This window comes from Manis javanica, chromosome 2 (assembly GCF_040802235.1).
Source record: "Manis javanica isolate MJ-LG chromosome 2, MJ_LKY, whole genome shotgun sequence".
Classification (NCBI taxonomy): Eukaryota; Metazoa; Chordata; class Mammalia; order Pholidota; family Manidae; genus Manis; species Manis javanica.
This window is the reverse complement of record NC_133157.1, coordinates 201,271,345-201,283,896: the sequence shown is the minus strand read 5'-3', so window position 1 is coordinate 201,283,896 and position 12,552 is coordinate 201,271,345. Positions and strand designations below refer to the sequence as shown.

Sequence of the window (12,552 nt, the reverse complement as noted above, 5' to 3'; positions counted from 1 at the left end):
CTGTGAAAACTAAGCAATAGAGAGTATTTGAAAGTTTCTTGAAAACTGCAAAATGTCACCTACATATTTCTTACTGGTTCTAACCATTCTTTTAAACATCTTGTTAAAATGTCTTGCCATTGCTGTTTTCAAAGAAAACCACTAGAGGTCAGAATTTCACATAAATTGTTTAAAGTAACCACCAAGGTGGGGGGAAAACCATTTTTTTTCTAAATAGCATAAAATAATAAATTTGAGGCATAAAAAGTATGGGTTTTTATATGAAAGATGGCTTCCAAAGAAGAATTTTTGATAACTGGAACAATGGTAAGATAAGTAGAGAGAGGAAGGAAAGATAAATAGAATTTGTTAGGAATCTATGATTTATGATGTTATCTAGCTTAAAGTTTACATTAATTATATTACTCTTCAAACAGGTCTACAATGAAGCTCATTTTTCAAATAAATAAACTAAAGCACAAATAGATATATTTTATTATGTTAAATACCAAAGATCAAACAGACTGAATCCAGTGTTTTTCTTTCCTCTAAGTTGTGCTTGGGAAATAATGCAGTAAAAAAATAGTGTACCTATAATGGACAACATATTATATGACAGGTTAGCATTACTGGTTTTCCACCTGCAACTCTAAATAATTTATTTCACTCCCAGTCTCCCAAATTTAGGAAAAACTCCTTTTATCCTCTGTGTCTCTGTTTCTCAGAGTGTCTAGAAATTTCTGAGCACAGTAAATACAGTATTGAGATAATTACCCCTAGAGAAAAATAGATATCAGCTTGCACTTAAGAAACATAAATTAAATAGAAGCAATAATGCAGCTCTTTAAAATGTTTACCTAGCCATCGAGCTTTTCTCTTTCATTTCTGTAGAGATGAATGTACAAATCTGCTTGTTCAGGGGTGGGGAGAGGGTGTCACCATGTCCTTGAAGGAATGAAGTAGGGTAGGTGGCAGTTTAAATCTTGAAAGAAGTCAAACAGTTCTGTTTTTTATTATGTCCACAGTCTCTAGCACAGACCCCTGAGTAGAAGCAGGGCAGTGATGAATACGTGCATGTTGCTCCATCTGCCCACCTTAGGCAATGTGCCAAGAGAAAACCAAGTCAGCTGGTCCCTGACCTCAAGAGTTTGCAATCTGCTGCTCAGTTCCAAATGGAAAATGTGTTCTAGGACAAATTCTTCCTTAGTTTGAAACCTTTAGCATCTAAGAAGATGGGACTTAGGAGGCATCCAGTACATTCTGCAATTATATAACTTTTACTAAGAAGGGAATACAGAATCCATCTGATGCAAACGGGGCTCTGGGGGTAGAAGAAATCCTACCAGGTCCATAAGAGGCTTACTTCTGGAACTCAGGGTTCTAGTGGGCCCCTTCCCAAGTCTCTCTTCCCCAGGAGTGTCCACTTTATTCGGTCACATTTCTGGCTTGTAATCATCCCATAATTTCTATACAGGCTCAGAAAGAGAGTTAAAGAGGTTGCCATCTTGAAATCTTAATAGGGTTTGTAATGGGAGGGAGAAGTTTTTTTTAAATTTTATTATTATTTTTTATTTTTTATTTTGGTATCATTAATCTACAATTACATGAAGAACATTATGTTTACTAGGCTTCCCCCTTCACCAAGTCCCCCCCACAAACCCCATTACAGTCACTGTCCATCAGTGTAATAAGATGCTATAGAATCACTATGTGTCTTCTCTGTGTTGCACAGCCCTCCCCGTGCCCCCATCCCCCACATTATACATACTAATCGTAATGCCCCCTTTCTCCACACCCCTGCCCTTATCCCTCCCTTTCCCCCCATCCTCCCCAGTCCTGGAAGGGAGAAGTTTTGTGGTAAGTAAAGAAATGAGGGGAGGGAGACCCATGGTAGATACTCTGCTGGTACCCAACAAACATTAACTGACATCTGCTTTTCCTCCTAAATGATTTATCTCTCCATTGCTCATGACACTGATATATATCATTTAGTGCACCTTCTGTACCTAAAATAGTGTTTGGCACTTAATAGGTCCTAAATATATGTTGACTGAACTGGAATGAATAGAATTGTTGAATTGCAATGCATTATATTTTGGACATTAATTGAACGACACTTGGTCTATTTTTCCTCAGCTTGAAATTTGCAGTTTCTCTGCCAGGAAAATTATTTAGCAGTGCTTTTCTCAAATGGAGTCTCCCATTTATACAAAGAAGGAAAACTTTAATTTTCAGTATTCTCTATGGCATGCCAGGAATAATACAAAGTTTCCTAAACTCTGTGGAAAGTGCAGTAATAGTTTTAAGTAAATACTTCTATTTCTAAGTGAAACTTTCTTTTCTGAGCATTTGCCCTCACATTATTCATTTATTCACCCACGAAATTATTTGGAAGCCCTAAGGTCTCATTGTTCTCCCTGCATTTATTTTATGGTATCAAAGGTTAAAACTTGGATTGCAATCTTGGGAGGAAATTAATTCACTGATTAAGAAAAATGCACTTTAAGCAATACACATTTAAATAACTGACAGGCATAGGGCGATGTATTTTGGGGGGTTTATTTTAAAGTCCCTTTTTTGCTACTTAAAATTTTTAAGCAGTGGCAATTCTTCCATCTGTAGCCTGGAGAAACATAGCATGAATTACTAAAGAGCGAGCACCAATTTGCACTGCAGTGACCACTTTCAGAACAAAAGGGTCAGAGCCGCAACAGCAAAACAGCAGCACTTTTTGTCAACCAGTTGCTCGAAGCACATTTAGACCTTCACTTTACTTGAAAAGATTTTGCAATATTCTATCATCCTTTAGCTGAAGACACTTGGTCCCAAAGACTCTGCATCCAAATAAAGAAATGTTCATTTATATACTACTCCCAATCCTTGACAAAAATTTTCCTCTGCACTGGGACCCTGGAGTCCATTCATTTATGAAGTATACAAAAGATTTTTTACTTCACTGAACTTTTGCCTAGTAGCTTTACCAGAATCAGTATGAGAAAGGCCTTGGAATACAAACAGCCCAAGCATAGAGATGGTGTTACAGAATGGATTCCTGAAGATCAATGTCTGGCTTGTGTATGCTCCCCTGGAGCATCATGGAAGAGGGAAACCCCTCTCCCCTGCATGAGTTCCATCTCTGCCCCCCAGCTTCCACCCCCTCCCAACCTTCTCTTACCTAACATCAAGGGAGATTTTTAAATCAGTAATAGGCCATTGGTTTTCCAAAATAGAAGAGAAGTGGCAGGATGCTAGGGAAAAGAGAAAGTTACTGAGAGCTACTGTGGGGTTGAGAGATGGGGGAAGACAGCTTACTTGTTATATATAAACGTTTTGTTTTCCTTTCCTCACCTTTGGGTCCTGGTGCAATTGTGTGTGTGGCACAGACTTCAGTGGTAGGACGACTATCGATGTCCAGACCCAGACTCTGAATTTGCAAAAGAAAGAGCACCAGGAAGATGAACTGATTCCTTCGAAGTGGGGCTCCAAAGCCAGGCATTGCTGTGGTTCTTCAGAAAACGGTTGCCCAGAAGTGTCAAAAAAGCAGCTTTATTTTTAATAAAACCTTCTGCTGTGGGGAAGAAAGTGAAGGATCTGGAGCACACATTCCAAAAAGGGCTGCAAAGGCAAGAGGGAAGCACATCTTAGGTTATTTATTTTCTCATATTCCAAATGGACCATACATTGTCCAGACTGTTTATTTTCAAGAGACAAGAGTTTATTGAAAGTTATCTCTGAACTAAATACTCAGCTGTGCAAGTCAGTAGAAACATCCCAGAGAACAGAGAGGGTAGAGATGCATTCTGCTCAGTACATAAACTGACTGTTTAAAAACCTATATTGCATTTAAATCCTGGGTTCAAGAAAGATAGAGCTAGGAATTTCTTGAATTACCTACATGTCATATAAGCACTATACCTGGCTTTGAGCTTTTACATATTCATCACCTGTTTCTGGCAGATGAACACTGTGAAGAATTGTCTTGGGATTAAACCCCAAAGGAAAGAATGCCACCTTTTATGCAAATCAATTTGGCAATAAGTTTCAGGATTCCTGAAAATGTTTATAGCCTTTGGCCTACTAATAGCCCTTCAAGTACACTATCTAAGGAAATAGTCTGAATTGTGGACAAAACTTTATTTCAAAAGATGTGGCAAAAAGAGGAAGGGACATCAATTGCCTGACAATATGGGAATGGTTGGCAAATCATAGTAAATATAAATGTATGAGAGAGCAGGACACGATCATTTGATGTTTATAGCAAGTTTTTGATAAAATGGGAAAAAGGTTGTTTCTTAAAAAGCAGGGTAGGTGTAGGTACAGAATATTGAGATATATAGACATATAGACACATATACAGAGATAGAAATTGAGATTGCTCTCTTTCTACATCTCTCTCTCTATCCATCTGTCCATCCATCCATCCATTCACCTGTCTATTCCATCAACTCATGATCTGTATAAATAGCCTAAGCTTAGTAAGATGCTGAAAAACTGTAGACAGAATCACATACAGCAGGGATACCTCTTACAGTCTCCATTCTTGAAGATGCATGTTAGCTAAGAGTTGGGCCAGAAGGAGTTCTGGACCTATTCTCCTTAAAAATTAGAAACGAAGGACATTGCAAAACCTGATGTGGACTGACAAAGAATCATCTCTAAGAGATGTCATTGCAAGTAATGGGCCATCTAAGAAATTCAGGTGTATTGATTTCCTCAGGCTGCTGTGACAAAGTACCACAAACCAAGTGGCGTAAAGAACAAAAGTGTGTTGTCTCACAGTCTGGAGACTAGAAGTCTGAGATCAAGGTGTTGGCAGGGCCGTGTTGCTTCTAAGGATACTAGGAAATGACCTATTCCAGTGCTGCTTCCTAGCTTCTGGTAATTTTCTTTTTGTCTGGGGAGACACACTTCCACCCATAATAACAGGCTTATAGTATGCCTTAACCGATCTTTTCACAGGCAGCACAGGGAGATGGAGGGAAAGGAACTGGCCCAGATTGATTAGTTATTATGGGTAAGGATCATGTTCATCTCTTAAATTCATCACATATAAACTTCAAAATAGCCTTATACAATAGATAGTAATTCTCCCATTTTGCAGACAAAGTACCTGAGGCTCAGAAAAGTTAACGTCATTTGCTGAAGGTCACTGTGATGATTAATTTTGTGTGTTAACTTGATTGGGTCATAGCGTGCCCGGATACTTGACTCATCATTATTCCTGGGTATGTCTGGGAGAGTGCTTCCGGGTGGGATTGGCGTTTGTATCTGCAGACTGCGTAGAGCAGTGTCCTCCTCAGTGTGGGAGAGCCACATATAATCTGTTGAGGGCCTGAGTAGAACGGAAAGACAGAGGAAGGAAGAATTCCCTCTGCCTGGCTGGCGGCGTCAGCGCTGCGGCCCTCCTTTGCACTTGGACTGAGCTTACGGCACCGTCTTTCCTGGCGCGGGCTTGTGCTTACATCGTTGGTCCTCTGATCCTTAGGCCTTTGGGCTGGGACTGAAACCATGTCACCAGCTTTGCTCGGGGCTCCAGCTTTCAGGTGGCCGGCTCTGGGACTTCTCGGCCTCCGTAATCATGTGAGCTAATTCCTTATAATAAATCTTTCTCACTATAGATACAGATACAGATATGTAGGTATATAAAAATACAGATACAGAGGTAGATATATCCTGTTGGTTCTGTTTCCCTGGAGAACCCTGACTAATAGTCACCCATTGAAAAAGAGACAGAAATAAATTTGGATACAAATTATTTCCAAAAATTCCTGTTTTAAAACACTATTTGGTTTCCATAAAGTTGAATATTCTCAAGCTTTGAGGATGCATTAAGTTTCACACAGGCTTTAAACCTCCAAAGTGGATGCATTTGTCATGTTAACAGTGATAGGAAAATAGCAGGAGCTAATAGAATGGTGTTAGAAGTCTCAAATTTCACATCTGTCATAACCAGATATATGACTTAGAACAAATCAATCAACTTCAATTGCCAAAAGGCATAAAAATGAGTTTAGACTTGATATTTATCTTTGTACTTTCTGAATTCTATGACTCTTTGAAAATAGGTGTTCTTTAAGTTGTTTAGAATATTCTATTTCACTTCTTGCATTTTTTTTTAAAGCATTCCCTGGCACGCAGTGAGAACACATTCATCACATTTATATACAGAAATCCACTGGTGACAGTTTGAAGCAAATAATAGTCCTTAATATTCTTCCTTGGGATATCCTATTCCCGTTCTTTCCAACCTCTTTTTTAAAAACTCAACAATGCTTATAAATATATGTATATATTAATGAATAGATGATTACACCAGTGCTGCAGATTGCACATCACATATTTTTTGTGTAAAACATTATTTAATCCATCAATGTTCTATTGTTGGGAATTTTCATGAAGACTATGTGATCCTCAGAGTTGACTTTTTCTCATCTGACTTGGAAATTATAGTTTCCTTTCTTCCTCACTGACAAATATGGGGAGCTTATAAATAGGTGGATATTCAAAGAATACATTCATAGACCAGAGAGGACTGCACTACTTTTAGCTAGGATTTACCAAGAAATGTAATCTTAAAGATCATTTCCAGCTTTTCACCTTTAATTTGGATGACTGGAAAAACACTACTGTCACTAAGAAACTCTGGTTAAGGAAAAATCTAGTTTTGATGGGAAAATAATGAGGCTGGGTGAGTTTAAGGGTCAGGGTACTAAACAGGATGGAGATTACAGGCAGACTAGCTGGAATGCAGGTCTTGGTCCTAGGGGAAAATCTAGAATTTGAAATTTCAAGTTGAGAGGTGTAGGTATGGAGATTACAGATGAAAGAAGGATGTTGAGTGAGAAAAGAAGCTTGAGAGTATGAATGTTGAGAAAGACTATATTTAGGGGCCAGAAGAAGAGGGAAAGACTAGCAAATAATCAGAGTAGGAGAAAAATGTCATGGAAGCCAAAGGACAAGAAAGTTTAAACATATAAATTGGTGCCAGTTAATACATGGAAACATAAAATGAAGGTTAAGAATAAGCCACAGGATTTAGGAATCAATAATTTATAAATAAAACCTTCTGAGTGAATGAGATTATTCAGTGGAGAGATTTCATAATGGTGAGAGGAAAGCAATGACAGTCTCATGGTCATTTGGAAAGTCATTATTGAACAGTCATAATAATTTTAAAAATTAATAATAGTAACACTTACTTTTAATGACCCAATCTCTTACTCCCAGCACCTAGGGGCACACTATATTTCTTCTTAAACAATGTTCGAATAAGAATGCAGTTTACATTGAATGGCACTGGGGCAGGTGAGGCAATGGAATCTAGACCAAATTTCTAAGAAACCTGTGGATGAATAAAGGAAAAATAATGTGAAGAAAGTATTGATACAATCCTAGCTGTGAATCACTGAAAGGGGTGGTATATATGGATGAAAACGGAATTAATGCTATTATTTTATGTTTGTATAATTTCCTTGACAACCTAATAAATATGGGATGGAATAAATAAATGACATAAATTTCAAAATAGGAAATATGATTACATAAATGAAAGGAAATTGTAGTGTTGTTAAATGTATTCTTTTTAGTGTGTGAAAAATAGCTAATGCTCACCAGAAAGATTTTTATTGAGTTCACTCTCAGTTCTCTAGGAAATGAAGTCATTGAGAACTGCAAGTAACTCTGCTTTTTCTTAAAACATGGTTTGGAAATAGACATTAAGTCAATCAAGTTCTGAACTGACATAAAATTGCAAGAGGTTAACAGTAACTCTAAAAATGCAGGAGTTGGTGGCTGGTTTATGAAATTATCTCTGAAAGTGCACATTTTCCTGAACGTTTTCATCTTGTTTCCCATGACAATGAAAGTCCAGGCTTGTCCAATATGACAAGTCATTTAAGTGAATAACTGATATTTTCCCCCTATTATTCTTCTACCCATTTTTCAAGTGTTGAAATGTTGGTCTCATAAGACCTTGGAAGTGTGATCTTATTTGGCAAAAGGGTCTTTGCAGATGCAACTATGCTAAGAATCTCAAGATGAAATAATCCTGGATTATCTGGTGGGTCCTAAATTCAAGGACAAATGTCCTGATAAGAGATACCCAAAGGATAGATACAGGGACAAAAGGGGAGGACATGTGAAGACAGAGAAGTTATGTAGCCACAAGCCAAGTGACACCTTGGGGCCACCAGAAACTAGAGGAGGCAAAGAAGGTTTCCCCCTGGAGCCTTCAGAAGGAGCTCAGCCCTGATGATACCTTGATTCCATACTTTCTGGCCTCTTCAGAACTGTGAGGTGATACATTTCTGCTGTTTCAAGTCACCACGTTTATGATCATTTGTTACGGCAGTCCTAGGAAATGAGCACACCATTCTTGTGGTACTCATCCACGGTTACTGTAAGAAATGACACATCAAAACATTTACTCAGTGCCTGACAGAGACAGAGCAACATCTGTTCTTATGCATTTTAATTATCATGCATCCAGCTTACAGGATATCTGCAGGGAAATAAACTACAGGATGTGAAGCAAACATATCTTGAGGCAGAAGCATTTTACTGGTTAAAACAGGATAACAGCAAAATGACAACCTCATCTCCTATAGGAATTTCCTGACAAATTGATGTAACTCAACTTTGGACTTGGTGTTTTCTTTGTCTATTCACATTAAGTATCTTACTGGATTAAAGTTCTCTCTTGTGAATTAATTTAATTGAATGCCATTTATAAAAAATGAAAATTAGTACTATGGATGTTTTTAAATTGAAGTATAGTTGATGCAATCTTACACTGGTTTCAAGTATGTAACACAGGAGTTCAACAGTTACCCATATTATTAAATCCTCACCCCAACTAGTGCAGTTACTATCTGTCAATGTAAGATGTTACAGAATCATTGGCTATATTCTCCATGCTACACTACCACCTCTGTTACCAACTTATATTATTATTTTTTAATTGAAGTATCATTGATATACAATCTTATATTGGTTTCAAATATACAACACAGGTTCAACAGTTACCCATATTATTAAATCCTCACTCCCATTGTGCAGTCACTATCCATCAACATGGGAAGATGTTACAGAAACAATGGCTTTTCAGATGACACATATTTAGAGGACAACATGCTAACAAACACACTCTTAAGATTATTTTATAATTTTTAAAAATTTAAGATTTTGTATTTATAAAGGCAAACTTTAAAAAAAAATCCAAATGATTTTAACAAGCTTATGAGGTTAAATCAAAGCCGCCTGCTGTTCCTGTTGCATTCCTGATTCTTACTCCTGTAAAGAAACTGTTTTAATAATTTTTGAGCTTCTTCTTTTATCTTTTCTATATTTTTAAATAACAAATTTATACTGATGTCCTTGGTTTTTATTTTTTTCAAATTAGATACTCATTGTCTTCTTAACACAGATGATGAAAATTTCTCTCTTCCATCCCTAGCCCTACATCCCCCTGTACACACATTTCCATTCCTTATTTTCCTAATTTAATTTATCATTTTAATATAATGTACAATGTTTATACTATATGGCTCTATAAAAATTATTCACACCTGAATCACATAGTGCATTATAATCACATTTTGCTTCTTATACTAATTTTGTTTTCACACGTTTTAATTATTGTTTGTTTTCTTTTGCATAGCTTTCTATGTACCAGTCCCATAATAACTACTAATTCTTTGAGGTTTGTCAGTTTTGTGGAAAATGTAAAATGTTCAATTAGTTTCCATTGCTTTTCTTAGAAATACCTCTTCTGGAACCATCAAGCTTATTGCTCCATCTCTATTGGATATTCTTGAGGCTTGTAGTAGAGCTATTATCTTGGGACTTGCCTTTCCCATTGTCTAGAAAGCTATATTACAACTCTGTTTCTTGCATCCACATTTTTTTTCTTGGTTTCATCCTTAATTTGTTGTAGTATGTCTTCCAGCAATTTCCTGACAGAGTGATGCTCTAGATACATTTTGAGACAATGCATGTCTGAAAGTATAATCATTTTCCATCCACATTATGAGATATTTTGGTTGGGTATAGAATCCCAGACTGAAATTAATTTTCACCCTGAGGTGTAAACACTCTCATTTTCTTTTAGCTTTGGAATTGCTGTTGAGAAGTTTGTTGTCATTCAAAGTCTCTCTTTATACAGGACTTTTTCCCCTGTCTCTGGATACTTTAAAGAGCATTTCTTTATATCTTATGCTCTGAAATTTCAGCAATATGCCCTTAATATGGGCCTTTTTTGTATTTGCTCTATATGGATATCTATAGTCATTTATCTGTTGATTCTTCTGTTCTCTCTGTCATTGTAGACTATTATTTTTTTATTCCATTACCGCTATCTTGGTGACATTCTGAAGGGAACAGAGCATAAACATAGACTTAGTCTGCCATATGGACTCAGATATTCCAAAGATTTACTTATGATATAGTTTCAAACAACTCCTAGGGGTAGGTATGCTCAGAAGAGATTTGACAAGCATATTCTTTCTCCAAAAGATCAGTCTTGGAGATGGAGTTCTAGCTACAGACATGTGAAGAGATCAGAGCTTCCTTTCCAAATAACATGCATGAAACTAGATAAAAGTATTAAAAAATAACCATATCAAGGTTCTCACTTGGTGAGAATAGCAGTTTTATCAGCACAAAGATGGCAAAGGAAAAAAGTCAGCAACTTTGCTATGATGTACAGACTCAACATCAAGTGGCATGTGAAAACCCACTAATAGATTAGTGTAACTGACTAGGGAGTAGAGAAACAAATCTTCACACTGATGGCCAATTGGTCATTGACAAAGGCACCAAGACAATTAATTCAGTGAAGAAAATGATAGTCTTTTTCATCAAATGTTGCCACATAGAAAACTGGGTAGCCACATGAAAAGAAAGGAACTTAGAACCATACCTCATACATTGCACACAAAAATTAACTCAAAATGGATCAAACACTTAAATACAAGTGACAGAAGTGTAAGACTTATAGAAGAAAACATAAGGGAAGATGTTTATGACTTTGGCATAGGCAAACATTTCTTAGATATTACTCCAAAGACATGATCCATAAGAAATTTGATAAATTATAGTACTTTGAAGTTGAAAATATTTGTGCTTAAAAAAAACCCCCATACCATGAAGAAAGTAAAGAGACAAGTCACAGACTGGAAGAAAATATTTGCAAATCATATATCCAATAAAAGATATGCATCAGCTAAACAATAAGAATATAAAGACTAAGTAAGAAACATGTGCTAAGTACTTGAAGAGACATATCTACAAAGAAGATAAACAGCTAATAAATGATTGAAAAGTTACCCAATGTTATATTTCATTAAATTGCAGTGAGACACCACTACACACAGACAAGGCTAACCATAATGTTAAAGTATGTGACAATGATGTTGGCTAGGATGTAATAGATTGGAATCTTTATTCATCATTAGTATGCATGGTTATGTAGGAAAATAGTTTGGAAGTTTTTAAAAAGTTAAATATAAACTTAAGATGTAATCTAGCAATCTAAGTCTTAGATATCCACCCAAGATAAATTTAAACATTAGTAATTCAAATACTTGTACATGCATGTTCATAACAGTATTACTTATAATATTCAAAAACTGGAAACAGTACAAATGTCCATCAAGCAGTCAATGGATTTTGCCCATCAAGTGGTGTATGCATACAATGGAATACTATTCAGTAGAAGGAAAGAACTACTGATACATGCAACAACATGAATGATGTCTCCTCTCCAAATTTTGCTAGGTGAAAAAAACTAGAAAAAAATGACTACATATTATATGATTCTTTTTAACATTGAATTTATAGAAAAAACAGTACTGTAAAGATAGAAAGCATATGAGTGCTTGTATGGAGCTGGGAGTGGAAGCAAAGATTGACTGCATATGGGCAAAATGGAACATTCGGTGATGATAGCTGTGTTAAAACACTAGGTTACAATGATGGTTGCACAACTGTGCAACACTAAAATTTCCAACTTTTTACTTAACTAACATTAAAATTGCATTCCAAGACACTTGGAATGTTTTAATTCTTGAGAAGTGTTTATAAGCCTGGAAAGCATCAATTAGACAAATTTGGTTTTGCCCTATTTTGGATAGCAGTCCTTACAGTTTCATTAAGTCATCAATCTTAAGATTGTTTCCAGTTCAGCATGTAGCACCTAAAGAGTGTCTTTATATGAGATTTTTTTTCAGTTAAAGCAATTAAAAGAAAACTACCAAAAAAAATGAATATAGGTACATAACTAAATTTTATTTTTAAATATATATAAGTACAAAGTTAATCACAAAATTAATTACATTAAAAAGCACAGCTATCCCCAACATTTTTTACTTGCTAAGGGATTAATACTTCTGGTCCTAATGGAGCTAGAGGCAAATTCTTGATTTTCATTATTTTTGTTCTATAATTAATTATTATAGCAATCTCTTGGATAATATTGGATGGATTATAATGGATGATTATATAGGCACATAATGATGGGATTTTGAATTTGAATGATAGAAATATATGATGAAAATGAGTTCATTCACCTACTCA

At 36.0% G+C, this 12,552-nt stretch overlaps 1 protein-coding gene across 1 annotated transcript in view; it reads right to left on the bottom strand.

Moving 5' to 3' along the window:
* The window catches only part of COLEC10 (collectin subfamily member 10), a 122,423-nt gene that overhangs the window by 46,279 nt on the left and 63,592 nt on the right, over positions 1-12,552 (bottom strand). The window contains exons 3-5 of the mRNA XM_073230004.1: positions 8,237-8,375; positions 7,179-7,321; positions 3,328-3,594 (exon numbers count right to left, since the gene is read on the bottom strand). Of these exons, the coding sequence (XP_073086105.1) occupies positions 3,328-3,475 (148 nt within the window). The 5' untranslated portion in view covers positions 3,476-3,594; positions 7,179-7,321; positions 8,237-8,375. The remainder of the gene's footprint in view (positions 1-3,327; positions 3,595-7,178; positions 7,322-8,236; positions 8,376-12,552) is intronic.